This window comes from Cryptotermes secundus, unplaced genomic scaffold, assembly GCF_002891405.2.
Source record: "Cryptotermes secundus unplaced genomic scaffold, Csec_1.0 scaffold382, whole genome shotgun sequence".
Lineage (NCBI taxonomy): Eukaryota > Metazoa > Arthropoda > Insecta > Blattodea > Kalotermitidae > Cryptotermes > Cryptotermes secundus.
Window position 1 is genome coordinate 146,757 of NW_019744111.1, and position 18,870 is coordinate 165,626.

At 38.1% G+C, this 18,870-nt stretch overlaps 1 protein-coding gene across 2 annotated transcripts in view; it reads left to right on the forward strand.

Annotated features, from left to right (window-relative positions):
* The window catches only part of LOC111874450 (probable multidrug resistance-associated protein lethal(2)03659), a 108,779-nt gene that overhangs the window by 42,038 nt on the left and 47,871 nt on the right, over nt 1-18,870 (forward strand). For both annotated transcript variants that reach the window (XM_023869965.2, XM_033755454.1), the window contains exons 5-8: nt 1,799-2,012; nt 5,641-5,863; nt 10,570-10,726; nt 17,016-17,154. In XM_023869965.2, coding sequence (XP_023725733.1) covers nt 1,799-2,012; nt 5,641-5,863; nt 10,570-10,726; nt 17,016-17,154 — 733 coding nt within the window. The remainder of the gene's footprint in view (nt 1-1,798; nt 2,013-5,640; nt 5,864-10,569; nt 10,727-17,015; nt 17,155-18,870) is intronic.

Sequence of the window (18,870 nt, forward strand, 5' to 3'; positions counted from 1 at the left end):
ATACAGCACTTGTTCCTTGGAGCCAATAATATTGTACATCCAAGTACTTCATGCACTCACTGATATTAGTTTCAGAACGATTATATTTGCAATGTACTGCTAATGTTGAAATCATTATGGGACAACAGATAGGGTGTCTGCATCTGATTTGTTTTAAATGTTATCCTGGAATGTCAGGGCTGATGATGATCTGTCTATGTCAGATGTCCAATTTACCTTTCCACTGAATTTCACAAAAAGAACTCACACTGATCAGTTCAAAAGACTTAGATGAATAACAATTTTTCCTCTCAGTGGATTGGTTTTCAATCCTGTGAGTGGGAGGAGTGATGTTTAAGTCATGTGCACCAACTCATGTGACAAAATTGACTTCTTCCTCTAAACTCACTCTTCTCAGAGATGAAGTTAAAAAATAATTAGTTATGGCTCTTTGCATTTCTTAGCTTCACAGACCGACAGAGCCTAATCTTGATGCTGATCCCTTCTGAACGTGGTCAAGCCTGTCTAACTTCATTTCCTACAAAAGCTTTTAATGTGAACATTAACACGGGGACAGAAAATAGCACTGAAATAAATTGAGTAGTAAAATGTCTCTGGTAAATAACATGTGTTCAGGTAGGAGACATCTTCATTCCATAAAGTTGTTTGTTATGATTTCATTGTCACCTTATGCTGGGAGGAACTAAAAACAAGTCCCTCAAGCACCTTCTCAGTGGGATGTAAAGATTTGAAAGACAGAATCTCAAAGCATGGAATTTGGGAAGAGGCCTTAGGTACTGACTGTGTTAATTTATTAACTTTCCTGATTTGTTGCCTGGCTGTTACTGCGATGCAGCATAGAATGATCTGAACATTGATCAAGAAGCTAGCCACTAGACCTTACTTTATGTTCCATTTAATTTTGTCACATCATTGAATTGCTAAAAATTTCTTATAGGTAATAATTGGTGAAATTCTAGTATATGGAGTCAGTATGTGAAATGGTGTCTCCTCCGACCCACCATTACACCAGCAGGGCCACCCCATCACAGCTGTGATCATGTGACATATTGCAGCTGTGTGGCTAGCCCTGCAGCAGGAGGGTATGAGGTTTGTGTCCCTGTGTAATGGATGGTAATGTAATGGGCTACCAACCTTTGAACCTCATTTTGAAGCTGACCTTAGAAGGTGTGCATTCCTCAGTTTGTAAAAATAGAAGCAACAGCCTAACCATTGATGGTTTGCATTATTTTTAACAAGAAGTCATAGGAAGAACTAATCTCCTTCTTTCCTTTGATGCAACACAGACCGCAAAGAAAACCACATAACTGGGACACGCACATGAATGCACAGAGAGCAAGGAGAGCTCGTGAACCTCCTTACAAAAATTAAGGAGGGATGCATAGACAGACAGTAAGGTGATTTCATAAACCTCAAACATTTTGGGGCGGGGAGTACACAGATTAGATGGAGAGAGACAGACGGATACAAAGACAGACAGCAAGGTGATCTCATAAGCCTCCTTTTATTTTCTCAAAGTAGGGAAAGTGGACTAAAAATGAAGTTGGCATTACATTGTGTGATGTCAATAGCATACCATAGGCCAGGGGTAGATAAGCCTGGGGAGGCTCAAGAGGGACTGTGTCTGCATAATGCAGTAGAGGCCCTGAGAAAGGGGAAATCTGTGAGACAAGGAGGGAAGAGTGAGAGGATACCTGTATGAGAAGGAGGGGTCAGTGCCTCCATATACTTGGGTTTATATTGACGAGCACTGGTAGGTGTTCTGCTAGTTTCTCACAATTTGTTTGGATTGTGACAGGCTCTCTCAGCCCTTGTTACTCGGTCGGCTGGTTCGGCACTTCAGTGCAGCAGAGTCAGATGCTTCCATCACAATAGAAGAAGCATACATTTATGCAGCTGGCGTCGTGTTATGTTCGGCTCTCAATGTTATTGTAATCCATCCGTACATGATGGCGATTTTCCACATGGGCATGAAGATCCGTGTTGCATGCTGCTCACTCATTTATCGCAAGGTAAATGTCAGTAATGCCTTCAGTGAATGCAAAGCCACCTGAAACAGCAGATCCTTTCATTCTTTCTATTTCATGAATCCTCACTTTCACTTGATATTTACATTCTATTATTCACCAGTTTACTTGCATTCCCTTTTAAGCACATTTCATTACTTATTACAGTAAGTTCATTGGATCAGTGTGAATAAGGTAACTGATTAAATCAGCACTGTGCGCCTGATATATGGACCATGTTGAATTGCTACATACTACTAGAAAAACTGCACGGCTGCAGTTGGAAATTTGAATTCATCATGCTGGAATGTTATGTTCAAAGTCAATAGCACTGTTTTATCTTAATGCAAATTCATGAGAATCACCTGCTATTCTGTCAGTATGTCTTGGCTTTGGAGATCAGCAGTAAAATATTGACAGGAATATATATTGTCGCGTATCGGGCGTATATCGCGACAAATAACTTCTCGATGTATTTGATGTAGCGAATTTTATTTCACACTCGCTCTTACAATCACCCAAATTACAGATTTACGATTACTGCTATCTGCAGTATCACAAATAGTACACTCCAAATGCCAGAATACCACTGACTAGTTGCTGGCTGACTCGGCGGTAGCTCCAGGACTCACTGACTGACTCAGTACAACTCGACTCAGCGACTGTTACAGTACGACTGACAGTGAATAGCCTTCGCTGCTCCCTATGTAGCNTAAAATGAGTGGTTTTCAACCTTTTAGTGATTTATGAAACTACACAGTTTCATGCCCCAAAAAATTGAATACAGATCAGTTTTTCTTTATCAGAAACCACACTTTTAAATAACCAGTAAGAGGGCACCATTTTTAAACAAGGTTATGGAATTTTGATATTAACAGAATGTACTAAATGCATATATTTTCCACGTCTCACAGAGATACTGAACAATTACATTTATATTCTGGACTTCAGGCAGTGGGTGTGAAGAATGAATGTATTTTTTATACCAGAATGTTGAAATGTGTGTTAAGAAATGTTATATAATCATAGCAAAATTAGTATGAAGAAATGTTATATCATAACTTCATACAGCTCTTATTGTAAGCATTGAACGTTTTTCTTAGATGTCTGCTGTTGTCAGAGTTACAAGTTCATTTCTATGTCTTTAAAAGGATGCAGTTCTTGGCAATGTGTGTGATTCACCTCATCATAATACCAGTGTGTTGGTGGGGAAGTTTATTTTGATGCTTTGTCTTAGCAAGGCTCTGTGATCTATTGTGGTATTATTGGCAACCCACAGGTTGAGAAAAACCACCCTAAATAGAAAAGGAGCCAGTTTGAACATCTTACTCTTCAAAATCCATTAAAATAATACTTATAATACTTCTGATTACTTCCAAGAAGACACATTGCATTGTTACTATTGAGGTCAGAGTCAACAGTGACTTAACAACAAACTTTTGCAGTTTGTTCAGAGAATGAGGCAGTCACCAATCAAATACTGAGTTATTTGGTGTTAAGGCAAAAGGAGACATGAATACTGTTGTCCTATGAATGGCCACTTAATGCTATACTTACAGGTATGCATTTGGTCTTCTGGGCTTAAAGAATGTCTCTCCAAGGATTCTATGAAAGTCCCATGTCACTACAAATATATTCAGCACTCAGATATTTTTTTTATTTTATAAAAGATATCAGCCATCTATGTATGAATAATATTTTTCTTTGTCTTTTGTGTTTATATGAGGGCTTACCGTTTGACAGACCGTCTTATACAGAATGTCTCAAAAGAATGATCACATTTTTTTAATGTGAAAACCAACAAAGCTGCAAGATTGCAGTTTTCACCATATGACATAAAAACCCCCAAATTTTATTTATGCTACATGCTGTGCTGTGTACCAAGAGACTTTTGAAATATATAGTACATAGCTTGGATGACATTTTTGAGGCATGTGTGTGGGTCTTGAATTTTTTAGATCAAATTGAGGAAAAAATATTCTTTATCTTTTGAACATTAATTTTCATTCTCTGACTTCAAGAATTTTCTGATAGCTGCTTTCACTTTGCATATCAGGTCATGTCAGAAGGGATCAATATCATATTTACACTGTTGGAGGACAAGGTTACAGATGCACAGATTGCCATAATGAATTTGCTGTGTGAAGAACAGCAAGAAGGAAAGTAAGAGATAGAAATATGTTTGAAGGTCAGAAACCATGAGCTGCTATGGTATTGCCCAAAGTACCATTAGAATTATGAAAGAAAAACATTATTCACAGATTTATGATATCATGATAGTCTATACTAACACAAAGGCACTCAACATAAAGGTAGCAGGTTATATTAAGAAAAGAAATATTAGCGTGAAAGAGAGTAACATGTCAAAAAGATTAGGCACTGAAGTTATGGTTCACACTCTTAAGACTGTGGTGATTAAATGTGCAGAACATACAACTGTGAAGCAGCAAGAAAATACATCTCATGAGGCAGATGTACAAAGATGGAAATACAAAAACTGCAACTTGTCAGTTGTACATAAACAATTTCTTTTATGCAGATTCAAAGACAGAATGAAATATCAATCTTTTGCAACATCATTACTTAATAAAAGTCTGAAATTTTAATTCCACTGCAGGTTGATATGGAGAAACTGGTGCTCTTTATAGTGAAGGTCTTCTTTTTGGTGGAAATTACAGTCATATTTGAAGGCAGTGCAGATGGAATGGCTGTGTATTTCAGTATTTCATCCAGTTACATCATCAGTGGTAGAGGTGCATAGTCCATTGTCATAAAAATATCAGACAGTGAAAAGACTTGACTGTAATGTTGACCAGGCTGTCAAAGAGCATGAACCTACCACCATGTGTGGTAGTGAATTGATAGTACTGTATGTAGGGCACAGCTCCTTATAGGACAAGTAGTCATGTGTCTAATTAATTGATTGATGTCCAAATAAACTGATGAGGGACTGGCTATGAGTTATCTGGAACAGGATACGAAGAGGAATGTTTATGTGTGATGAATCTGAAGGTCGTACAACACTGAATGCCACATATGTTATTCATACAATGAATGCAGTGAGTGACCTTGAGATCATACCAGGAGGGATTACTTCATAATTACACATTCTTGTGAATAAGAGATTTAATGATCATTTGAAACAACTGTATTCTGAATGGCTCTTGATGGAGTACTATGTTCTGACCCCATGGTGACAATAAAGAAGCCCACTGTGAAACCTCCATGGCAGGGGATCACGACAAAGGAATCGGGCTGTACAAAGAAGACTTCATGCATGAATAGAAGTTACAGTGAGACTGTTATGAATCCACTGCCAGGAATCGACTAGTGGAAAGTGTAATAGACTGAGGACAGTAGGGAGTGTAACAGTGAACGGCAAGGTATGTAGATCAGTGATAGCTCTGTAATTGCCTATAGTTCCGAGTAGAGTGTATAACGTGCCAATAAATCTAATTCATCCAATCCAGAAGCCATCTATAAGTCAAGCATGCACCCCTACACATGACAGTATCAATAGTTTTGTAAGCTAGAACTTTGATTTAAACCATGTATCTGGTGCACCTTTTATTTATGATTGTTCTAGGGTCATATGTGAGAATGGTTCTGATGTATGAATGGCGATATTTTGCAGGCACTGCGGCTGAGCATGACAGCTTTAGGAGAGACTACCGCTGGTCAAGTGGTGAACCTGATGTCAAATGATGTGAATCGGTTTGATGTGGCAGTTGTATTCCTTCATTACTTGTGGATTGGCCCCATTGAAACTTTTGTTGTGACTTACTTCATGTGGAATGAGGTTGGACCTTCTGCTGCTATAGGTGTTGCCTCTTTGCTCCTCTTCATTCCTCTCCAAGGTGACAGCTTCAATAACATGAATTGTGTAATATTATTATACAGCCGTCAAAACAACAAATTTGTAATAAACAAATCGATATTACTGCATTAACACTTGTTTATTATGTATATTTGCCACGTGTTTCGATCCAGCTGGATTATCATCAGACAGATATTCACAAAATGTACTACTCATATGGAATTGTATTGCTGATGTGGATCCATATTAGCGGTTATAAATACACATTTCATTACAATTCTTGTTTCATTACAAATTTGAATATTAGTCTTAAAATTTATAACTCAGTTAAAAGTTTAAGAGTTGAAAATTGAATTAAAATTTTTAATTGTCTATGATGATGTGTCGCAAAGCAGTTGGGTTTTCTGGGGGTCTTTGTTGTTTTAATTATGTATGTATTGCATGTCAGTTTTCCACGTGTAAGCGGTGTATGTTCTGTTTCCTTTTTTGATGTCATGAGAGATGGTAGTGAAGTTTCTGTGTATATTGTTTTGTGTTCTGCACAGGGTACCAAGTCTTCTTGTTATTAGTCAGTGGTTGTTCCTTCTGTGGTTCTGTGTTGACGGTTGTATAATAATACTGTATAGTAATGTACAACAGGATCCAAATAATATAGGTAACATTAATTGTGTTACTTTAAGAAATCAAAAATTTTAAGTGGCTCTCTGCTGCCCTAATGTTACATTTGAATGTTAGCAAGTCCCTGCTGTGGGACTGTTAATCTTATTTTTATATCTTCTTTGGTGTCTATACATCCACTTCTCCATATGCCTTCATTGTATAGTGCTTAATTAGTTAAGGACAGAGACCACTTCACCTTTAGATTTACCTTTGGTATCTCGCAATAAATAAAATGCATTCTTTGGTGAGAGAAAGCCAGTGAAGAGCAAAGGCTGTCATTTGTTGCTACTGGTATAAACTTGGGGAGGGGAAGCTGCAGTTCAGAAACTTCCAGTTACCAGTTAAGCATCCAGACTGCTACTATGAAGGACAGTCAAATGAATATGGGTCAAAAGCCAAAACATATTAAAGAACATTTCTTACCTCAAAAGTAATCTCCAAAACTGTTAATACATTTATCCCACTGGGAGATAAGACGGTCAGTCCCATCCTTGCAAAAGCTTGTGGGCTGTCAGCAGAACCACATCTTTACCCAGCCACACACGTCTTCATCTGATGCAAACCGATGTCCATGAATGTCTCTCTTAAGGTCTCCAAAAATGTGAAAATCACATGGGGAGAGATCTGGGCTGTAGGTGGGATGTTGAAACACTTCCCAACCAAATCTCTGTAGCATATTCCTCACAGAGTTAGCAGTGTGGTGTCGTGACCCAAGATTTTGGCAGGTCGACTGAATCATGTTGGCCGAGCGGTAGCGTAATAATTCAGTGATGGTGATGGTCAGTTGGCTGCTGGAGCGGGTATTCCAACCACAAAGAGCAAATACTCACTACAGATAATAGAGGATTTATTGATTCTTAGTGTATATTACATACAAGGGCTGGTGGACGTAAGCCTGGCCAGCCTTCTCATAGCCCCGACCCAGACAAAATGCACCCTTCAACCTCCCTCTTCTTCTTAAAACCTATCTAAAACTAAACTTGCAGACCAATGTCCCGAGACATGAACCCTCACGCAGATCAGATTACACCAGCTGTTGGTGAAGGACAGGTCCCAGACGAAAACACTCCAGGACTCCACTAATTTATGGAATGGCAGGGGTAGATATAACATTTTTTCTTTGAGGAAGCAGGTCAACCTCTTGGCGTGCTGTAAATTTAGTAGAGGGCATGACCCCAGACAACAGACTCAAGTTCCTAAATTTAAAAAACGTAAAAAGGGTTGCGAACCCTGCAACAGTGGGGGCGTGCATTATCATGAAGAAGGATAATGCCATTCGATAGCGTTCCAGAGCGTTTTGACTTTATGGCAATTTCAGTTTCTGCAAAGTGTCTTCACAGCCCTGTGCACTGATTGTGGCCCCATGCTTGAGAAATTCGACAAGCAAAAGGGCCCTTGCAGTCAAAGAAGAATGTCATCACTTTACCAGAACTTGTGTGTACGGCTTTGGATTTCTTCAGTGGGAGAGAATTCATGTGTTTCCACTGTTGGCTCTGCTGTTTACTCTCAGGTTGAAAATGGTGGCACCAAGTTTCGTCCCCAGTGGCATTACGGGATAGAAAAGCGTACTCTTCCTCATGGTATTGTTGCAAGTGACCAAGTGATGCAGCCATTCTCTGAGTCTTCTGTTCCTCTGTTAGTTGATGTGGAACCCACTGTGCACAGATTTTGCAGTACAGCAGGTGTTTTGTCACAATGGCATGTATGGAACCGTGACCTATTCCCATCAAAAGACTAATTTCTTCCACAGTGATCCATCGGTTTGCCTGGATATGACCACCCAACACAGCAGTAACATCAGGAGTGATGACATGATGAGCCTGTCCTGGGCGAGCATCATCTTGCAGTGACACATGTCCCTCTCGGAATCTCTTATGCCACGCCAGCACACGCGAACATGACATGTTGTGTTTGCCGTAAACAACAGACATGCGACAATTAATTTCTCGTCCTCCTACTCCTTCATTAGTAAAAAAGTGCACTACACTAAGCTGTTCTTCTTTACCCACCTCCATTACTGATGTTGGACAACCACACATAGTGCTAACCCTACTTCCAGTATAATAAACAAACGAGTAGTGTGCAAGGGCACATTGTCACTGTGCTTTCCCGAGTCCCCACCATATGTTTGTACCGTAAGCAAATTCCCGTGATACCAACTTGCACGCCGTGTGAGTTATGAGTGGTGACTCGTTTTCATTTGACTGCCCCTTATAGATCTGTTATGTATCCCCATTCTTGCTGTGGGTTCAATGATCCTTGACCATTTTAAACATGTGACACCAAAGATCTGTATCCTATGCCTAGCCTGAACTGGTAGGTGGAATTTTGCTCCTGTTCATATTTGCTACACATTTTTCTCTGCAGAGGTCCCATAACATGTGTACACTGGGTTAGTCTGCAGACTTTGAATGGACTACACGGGGTTATATCCCAGAAGATAGAACTCTTCAAAATAACATGTGATATAAACAATAACAGCATCTAGGCGACATTTAACCCAATTAAAAATAATAACAATAAGAAACTAAGTATTATCCTGGCATTTTACATGTCACATATTTTGAACAGGGCATCAGGCATCTCAGTTTTTCCTCAGCAGCTTGTTTGACCATCTGAATTGTAACAATCTCCTTTGAAAAAAATCATCACCTGACCTGAAGCATTTCTTTGTCCCACAGTGGTGATGATTTACCCACATTTGAGTGCAATCAGATGAAAATTCCTTGAACCACATTTGGTGTACACATTTTGCAGATGAGGAAGCATGAGCCTGCATCAGTTTTCATCCATATTATAGACAAACTCAAGTTTCTTTTTTAAGCCATTTTCAACCACAGTTTGATGCAGTTTCTCAAAGCGAACTGTTACAATGATCCTATTTAGATTCATAGCTCTTTTTGGGTTCGTATTTTGTGCTATACCCATGAGTATTAGTATGAGTATGAGGGGTGAGCCATAAAACTGGCCCTAGCACTGTGACCTTCAATGGTCTATTGTGCTTCCCCCTTTGGGTTATCCTTTTATTTATCCTACACTTTGAATGAAATGTAGGACTTTGTTTACGGGGGCATCATAAAAGTCACTTGGTTCCATGAAGAATTGACTCAGGTGGTGATATCTTAAATAAGCTATAGCCTCACAATCACATAAGATGTGTGTGGCTGATTCTTCATCTTGTAGGCACCTCTCACAAGTTGGGTCCTCTGTCAGTCCCAGTTTGGAAAGGTGTCCTTTTAGGTGGCAGTATCCAGTAAGTAATCCTACCACCCATCTGAGTTGAAATCTGTTTAATTTCAACAGGTCCCTTGATCTTTTGGCAGAGGGTCCTGATATAAATCCTTTTTCCTGTTTGTGCTGTACCCATAATATAATTGCTGCTTCCTGTTCTGCAGGCATTAAAATCATGTCATGATAGACAATCTTCTTCCTTTAATAAGAAGAAATTTCAAGACATGTACCACTGGTTCTAGTTTTAACAAAAAGCTTTTATAACTTTACTTTTAAATATTTGACTCTGTAAATAAATTAGTTATAGTAACTCACAAAGTTCCAATCATTTTATGTACTTAATGCTCTTACAAGGTATAATTTTTATATATTAATTATATTGTAATAGTGGTTTCCTAAAAGTTGATTATGTCCTTCTGAAGATGGTCAATTCGACCAAAACATATTAAAGACAATGAAAAATTTGAACACAGTCTTTATTAATCAGTCACACAGGACAGCGCTGAGTTATTTTATACTGTTGCTAGTTTGACAGACCAGGAGGAGCCAAGTCAAATTTTGTGGCCATGTTAAAAACTTAGTGTTGCTGAGTCACCCTCCCATATATATCAATTTGAAACTGTGTGTAACACAAGTGTTCTTTCTTATAAACTGAAATGACCTGTGTTTGTCAAGTCATGGCTTCTGGGCTGCCAGGTTTAAACTAGCAGTTAGATTCCCAACAGTCACTTTGTTGTAATCTATAGAGATGTAGTTTAGGAAATTAAATATAGTGTGATTTCCACAAAGGGATAACAAGTAGAATGTGAGATAGATTGTACTGTGCAGTGTATATTTATGGACGACTGTTTGCAGGTTTCCTTGGAAAGAAAACATCTGAGTATCGCCTGAAAACTGCAATTCGAACAGATGAACGTGTGCGGCTGATGAACGAGATCATCTCAGGAATACAAGTCATCAAGATGTACACATGGGAGATACCATTTGCCAAACTTGTCAACAGTACTCGCAAGTAAGCTATTTCTATTGCATGAAAATAAATTAAGCTGCATGCTGACCAAAAAGGATATTAGTGAAGGCTGAAGGACCACACTATGAAGGTGTATAAAGGTGTACAGATTCAAAATGCACACACTTGGCTTTTGGCACTAGTGAAGATGGCTGCTTTACCCGTGGTACCCACTCAATACAAAGCTGATGCTTGGTTAAAATCTTGTCCAGGACACCTACTATCCAGAGTGAGGGTTTCATGGTTTTTATCAGTCCCTCCAAGAAACTAATGACTCCTTCCTCCCAAATCATATCCTATCTTCAGTGCTATATAGTTTCTGTACTAACAACCCCACAAAGACAAAGAAGCTGATGAGTCTCAGAACTGTCTTGAATATGGCAACAAATAATATCAAATGTTGCTCATAGAGCCCACAGTCTGTTTTATTTTTTTATGTAATTTATTTTAAACACTGTTTTGCAAAAGTATGTGTTAGACGTGTGAACGAAGTAAAGAGAGATTATGTGTTTGTTGATGGGATTCAACCTCTGGCAATGGTGTTGGCAAACTCTTTCCATTGCAGTGTCTACAGCAGTTCTATTGCCACCATATCCCGTCAGTGCTGCCACCAATTCCATGAGGGAAAAGTGGGCACAGTATGAAAGCGAATGTTTGTACCCAGTTTGAGAATTCAGAGTACCATCCAAGCATCTTTCATATGAATACATGGCATAGTGTTAGGCATCTTATTTTCAGGGGTGTCCACAACTTTTGTATAACAGCCCTATCAGTATCCAACAGATATATTTAATTATGTTTATAGGCCTTCGTATGAAGTAGGAAGCCATATTCCTGAATTCTTTAAACATTTTATAAGGTTCCTTGTATGAGTGATCAGCCCAGATTGTGCTGTCATCGTGACTATCTCAAGAATTAGGTTGGTTCATAACATTTAATATGGTATCTGAATGTAATTTAATTATAGTTTAAAGCAAAGCAGATAGATTTTACTTACATTATACAGTTACCTGTTAACTAGTTCTGTGATGCAGGAAGTTGCTCAACTGGTCTAGAAATTCACCACCTTTTTGGAACCTGAGGGTGTATTACTATGTTTACAAAAATCTTTCATTGGACTCCATCATGAATCAGTTCAAACCATTCATTCATTTAGTATTTATCCTATAGATCTAATGCATTGATATATGACATGCCACTCTATATGACACAGTTATCAAAATACGTGAACGATGCTATCTGAAAGTTCACAGACTACGTCAAAAATGAAATGCTGGCTTAACTTGCTCAATTTTGGTTGCCATCTCCTTCAAAACAGTCTCCTTGGGAATGTCTACAGTGATCCCATCATTTTCTCCACATTTCAAAAGCACCATGGAAGTTATTTTCCTTAATGGTGTTGAGTACCACTTGTGATTCCCGACACTTTTTCAAAACATCATCCCTTCAGTTTCATTTTCAATTTGGGAAACAAAGTGAAATCACAGGGGGCTAGGTCTGGCAAGTAGGGAGGATGGAGAACAATAACCATGTTGTTAGTCAAAAGCTCTGTGGTTTTCAAGGACATGTGGGCAGACACATTGTCATGATGAAGGAACCAGTTGTGTTTGTACCAAAGTTCAAGTCTTCTTTGTTGCACATTTTCTCTCAAGCATCTCAAAATATAAGTGCAGAAGTCAGAGTTGACCATAATGTTAGAAGGAACAAATTCACGGTGATCAGTCCCCTTCACATAAAAAAAAACAATGAGCATGCTCTATGTTAAACTCAGACCTCTCACTCCTTTCTTGCTCTTGGTTGATGGTGGGCTATTCCACTGCGATGATTGTTGTTTAGATTGTGAATCATACCCATAAATCCAACTTTCATCACCTGTTATGAGTATGATCCTAGAGATAAAAGTTGGGTCCCTGTTAGCCTTCTCTCATAGCTCAAGGCACACGTTTATGCACCACTTCTTTTGATAATTTGTCGAGAGTCGGGGAACAAACTTAGCAGCCATGTGTGCATGTTCAAATTTTCTTTTAAGATCTCCTGGCAAACTCCATAACTGATCCAAATGGTGTCTGCAAAGTCATGGATTGTTCAGTGACAGTCTTCATGGATTAGTTCTTGAATTTTTTCAGCATTTTCTGTCGTTTTGCTGGTGCTTGGTCACCATAAATGTTCATCATTTTCAACTGATACTTGGATGGCTTTGAAACGTGAATACCATTCGAAAACCACTGTCCAGCTTGAAGAATGTCCTCTGAAAGCCTAGTGAAGCATTTCAAGGGTTTTGGTAGTGGATTTACCAAGATTCCTGCAAAACTTGATGCAGACACATTGCTCAGTTTTGCCATTCATCGCAGACAAAACAAAACACAAAGTCGAAAAAGCACTCGTATAAAAACAGTGTGTGCTCACAGCATGGTGTTATGTGGCAGACTGATGCATTAGGCTTTTGGGTGTGTGACCTTGGTCTCCTCTCTCATCTTTCACCAAGGCAGTTATGACAATAACAGTCCGAGAACTTTCCAATAGCACCTCATAAATATAAAAATATTAGAAAAAATATTGTTTGCATCTGCTTATCAGTTGCCCATATTTGGGAATTCTTCAATGAGATAATCTTCTGTTGAATAATAACATCCCTTAGAAAGTAGGCCGTGCAGTTCCTTTTCAGAGTGAGTTTATTTTATGTTGTTAGGCAGTTAGTTATAAAAGATACAACTAGCTCTTGATGGTTTACTGTTATAAAGTTCTGAATTATGTACATATCTATGATAGTCATTTTTGTGATAGACATTTGTCTTCAATCATTGCACTCTGTAACACACAAGGGAAATTAGAATTGAATTCCATCAAGTACAGCAATGATCGTAATAATGAAATAGAGTCTTTACATGTTTTGGCCAATCAGGATGGTGACCAACACTTTTATAAGTAATTGAATTTTCCAGTTGATTGAAATCTTGCTGTGAAGTCTGGTGATGGTCATTTTCCTTCATGTTAGGTTGTCTGCAAATAGAATAAATTTCTCAGTTCTATTGTGGGAGCCTCTGACAGTGAAGCAAGCCCTATCCAATTGTTGCTCACAATGGCATCTCCAATGCCCATTGGTTCACATGCCGCCTAGTGACAAAAGTATAATAATCCGGACCTCCAGCACACTAGCATCAGTCACAGCTATGCTTGCATGAAAAGAACAATGCAANCGGCCAATCAGGATGGTGACCAACACTTTTAAAAGTAATTGAATTTTCCAATTGATTAAAATCTTGCTGTGAAGTCTGGTGATGGTCATTTTCCTTCACGTTAGGTTGTCTGCAAATATAATAAATTTCTCAGTTCTATTGTGGGAGCCTCTGACAGTGAAGCAAGCCCTATCCAATTGTTGCTCACAATGGCATCTCCAATGCCCATTGGTTCACATGCCGCCTAGTGACAAAAGTATAATAATCCGGACCTCCAGCACACTAGCATCAGTCACAGCTATGCTTGCATGAAAAGAACAATGCAACAGTGAGTCTACCTACTAGTAGCACTGCAACCAACTCTGCCAGCAATCTCCCAGCATCACCAGGCCAGCCAGCTATGGCAGGAGCTTTGCTGGCCAGCCAGCCTTGCCGCAACTAGTACTGGCTAGCCCGCTACTGCAAGACCTTCTCCCGGCATCCTGCCAGCTTGCCAGCAGTGAGCTGCTGCTAGGAAGAATGCCGACACAAGTGCTGGCTAGTCTGCTGTGATGAGAGCTTTGCCCAGCATCCATCAGGTGTGCCCAGCTTCCGATAAAGAGCCCTTTCCAGGGACAATGATATCACTGCTGTCACTAGCTCAGGCTAGCCAGGGAGTGTTTGCCAGTATTCATCAGGCATGCTCTGCTTCCCTCTTCATCTGTAATATTCATTCTAATAGTAATAAACATTTCTTATAGTTTGATTTGCTTGTGTCTCTGTGCCACCGGATTCGACATCCCACACTATGTTTGCTCTTATTTTCATATACATGTTTCTTGTGTATGCATGCACATGCACATAATATTGGTATTTTTTATTTTACTTTTATGATAGTCATTGTGTCTTGTGTTTTTTGTATGTACTTGTTTATTTGCAGTGCAGTTACACTTTTCTTTTGCATATAATATTGTTTCTTGAATGTATAATGAGCATTCTGTTAATGTCTTTAGATGCCTAGAACTATCTTTGCATGATTTCAATTGTTTTAGCCCTGCAGTGTGCCTTATAGCCCTTTTCTGAAGGGTAAATATTCATCCAGTGAGTACCTTAACACTCTGTCTCCATACAGTGATTCCATAATACAACATTGTTCTTCATTCATTCATTTTATTTTTCTTCGAGTAATCCATAACAGTGATCATCACCTAGGATATAGAAGATGTCCACATACAATAAAATAAGATACAGTAGTGGCCGTACAACAAGCAGCCTTGTCAGTTGGTAATACAGTAATACAAAGACATTACACCCTATTCAGTAATACAATAATACATTAATATGATTCATTACATTCATATCAAGTATTTTAGATAGTCTACTAATTATAAATGGGTTATGGCTAATTCTACTGCAAGTTGTATCAATATGTACTTCACAACTCAGGTTACTATCAAATATAACCCCCAGGAAATAGTAATTTTTACTTTGCCTATTTTATTATTCTTTATTAGACTTTTTAATTTACTTCCCTGCCTACTTTGTTTTGTCTAGAAGAGGAATTAGTATCCTTTGTTCAAATTTATAAATTATTTGTTTCAAAATATTGCTCTACTAAGCCTGTATTATCTGAGGTTTGTCTTTTGGAGTTCATGAAAAAATGGAATATTATAAGAAATGTATTGCATAAATCCACCAAAGACAATTATATGCCGGTTACGTTTAAAATGGATAATAGGAACATTCAATCTAAAGATGTAGCTGATGCTTTCAACGAGTATTTTTTTAATATTTCTCATAGTCTGCAAACACATCCAGATAGAACTAATTCTCCTCTTAAATTATTAAAGAACACTTATAAGCCTATTTTTCAGAGTATGAAAGTAATTCCTGTAACCAAAGGAGAAATTATCAATATAATTTGTTCTTTAAAATCAAAGAAGTCCTCTGGTTATGATGGGATTTCATCTAAAGTATTAAAACTTTGTAGCGTCTTTATAAGTGCTCCCCTTTCCTACATCTGTGCATCTACTGGTGCATTTCCTGAACGCTTGAAGTATGCTGTTATAAAGACCTTGTATAAGAAAGGAGATGAGGTTGATATTACAAACTATAGTCCTATTTCTATGTTGACTGTATTTAGTAAAGTTATGGAAAAAGTTATGCAGTGTAGATTGAGTCAGCATCTACAAGTCAATAATATTTTGGTGCAGGAACAATTTGGCTATAGGAAAAAATCTCAACAGATCATGCTGCTTTTTCTTTTATGACTGGCATTCTTCAGGCCTGGAATGACTGCAAACTACAGGGATTTTTTGTGACCTTGCTAAGGCTTTTGACTGTGTTAATTATGAGATATTGACATCTAAACTAGAGTATTATGGTGTCTGATGTTGTATAATAAACTGGTTCAAATCATATATATTGGATAGAAAACAGAGAGTGTACATTAAAGCTAATGATGATCAGGAATATTTTTCATCTTGGGAAAGATATAAGCAAGGGGTTCCTCAGGGGTCGGTTTTGGGACCACTTCTATTTATTATTTACATTAATGATTTGCCTCCATATATTAATAAACTGGCTAAAGTTTTTCTTTTTGCTTATGATACGAGTATTTTGGTTACTGGTAATAATCATGCTGAGCTTAAGCATAAAGTCGTGGGTACACTGTCTCTTTTTGTAAATTGGTTCACAGCTAATAAGTTGGCCTTAAATATCACTAAAACTAATATTATTAGATTTGCTCTAAAACAGTCTTATAACTCTCTGGCACTTGCTAGTGGGAATTTGTTTATGAATGAAGTTCCTGTGATAAAATTTTTGGGTCCGCAAATTGATAAGAATTTGGATTGGAAGAGTCATGTANTTATGAATGGTGTATTTTTCTTATTTCCACTCTATTCTTGAGTATGGAACAAATATTGTACCGATTTCTTAACAATGAACTGATCTCTCTGGCTGTAGTGGTTTTATTGCAAGTACCCCTAGCTGATCTTATTAGGGAAAGGGTTTATCTGTAGGATTTTAGAAAGGAGAAAAAAAGCTAAATATTATGAATTATGTAATGTGTGTTGCATCTCTTAAACTACTACAATGTTTATTTAAGCTTGGCACTCCACTTTCTTATGTTACAGGAATGAGGTTCGTGCAATAAGAGCAACATCTTATATTAGGGGCATAGCTCTGTCATTCATTATATTCACTACTCGAATTTCAATATTCATCACCATCCTGTCTTATGTGTTGTTTGGATATCAGATCAGAGCTGACAAGGTAAAGCCCATAATCACTTATTGTTTTAAATAATTGTACCAGGTTAATTACAAATTGAATGTTTGTGATACAATATTGTCTGTTGTACAAAACCTTACAGAATGCTGACTTCTAATTATTTTCTGTTCATTTCATAATAGAAGTAACATATTCTTTGTCCAGGATGTGGTTGCTTTTCTTGTTATTGTTACCATATGTAGTAGCTAAACTTTTAAAAACATAACACCCAAATTTAGAAACTAAAATATCCTGATGTAGGCCTAATAAGGGGGGGGGGAGAAATTGGGAATAAGGATTGAGATCACATCCAAAAACTCTACAGCAATATTTGCACAGTTCAACCTATAAAGGCCAAATGGCAACTTTAGTTGTCACTGAAAGTAATGGCCCAGTGGTGGAATGACAACTACAGTTGTCAAGGAACAGTGCATTGCATCATGTAACAGAGTCTGTAGGTTTTTATACATTTACAAGCCAAAAGAACTGATTTCATTACAACCCTTCATAAACACTTCTTTTACCATAGAGCCCTTGGTTTATTTTATTCTTGTAACCCAAACTTGACAAATTCTGAGAATTCATGCCTGATCTCTAGAACAAACTAATGGTTTTATTGCACTGCAAGCGGCTTTGGGAATAAAATTGAATTAAGTAAGAGATTGCTGTGAAATGAGGCCCAGCTGAAAGAGAGAAACCAACAATTTGTGGCAGTACTCAGTATTTCCCGCTGTGTGGTTGCCTGTGGCCATGCCTTTTAAAGGTGCATGTATCAGTGACATGGCAGGAGGAAGGAAGTTATACATAGATCCATAAGAGGAACTATCTGTTGATGATGAGTGTGACAATTTCCCATGCCATCAGTAGCCCTTCTCTAATTCTGAAGACAACAGAAATTAGCAGGAAGAAGAGTGCAAAATTGGTGCATGCAGACCAGAAGCAACAGAAATGTATATGCTGAGCTCCCGTTCACATGTCTCACAGCTGGAGTCTCAATCCCAAATACTATATGTAATTCCACACCATACAAACTGTTGTAACTATTTCTTATAAATTTTCTGCTGATGACACTTGTTCAAGCAGCCATCAGTTGCTTTCATCAGTATGATGCTGCTAAATGTGATGGAAACCCAACACCTAATGAAGGAATCATTGGATGTGCTGGAACGTGTAATAAATACAATACAATACAAAATGTTCTGCTTTCTTACTTCTATTCGAAAGGTACGCCATGTCCAGTGTGATAGCTTGAAGCGGCCTGGTTTCAGAAACCAGGGTGCCACACACCCTTGCATCCCGGTGTGTCATGTGGCATGATAGATTTTTTCGCATCTATGTTTTGGAAGTGAGGTGTTCCCAACAGGAATAGAGAACATTAAGACAGATATCACTGAAGTATATGATCCTTGCAATATATGCAGTTGTAAAATTACAAGGCAAAATGGTTTTCTGCAAGTTTATTCCAAAAAAACAAGAAATGACATGGCAAAAAATTAACACAAATTATGTGACTCGCTGATGCATACTCACAATATGAATGAATGAATTTTTATATATTGTTTAGATAACTTGAGGTTTAAAAGGGATAATGAGGCTGTATTCTGTTTAAATAGAGGTTAGTAATATGTAAGTTTTGAGGTTTTCACGGCGATGACAATGAAGAAAGTTGTCTTCTGGGTTTAGGCACCGCGTATTCTTCGTTTTGGCCGACGTTTCGGT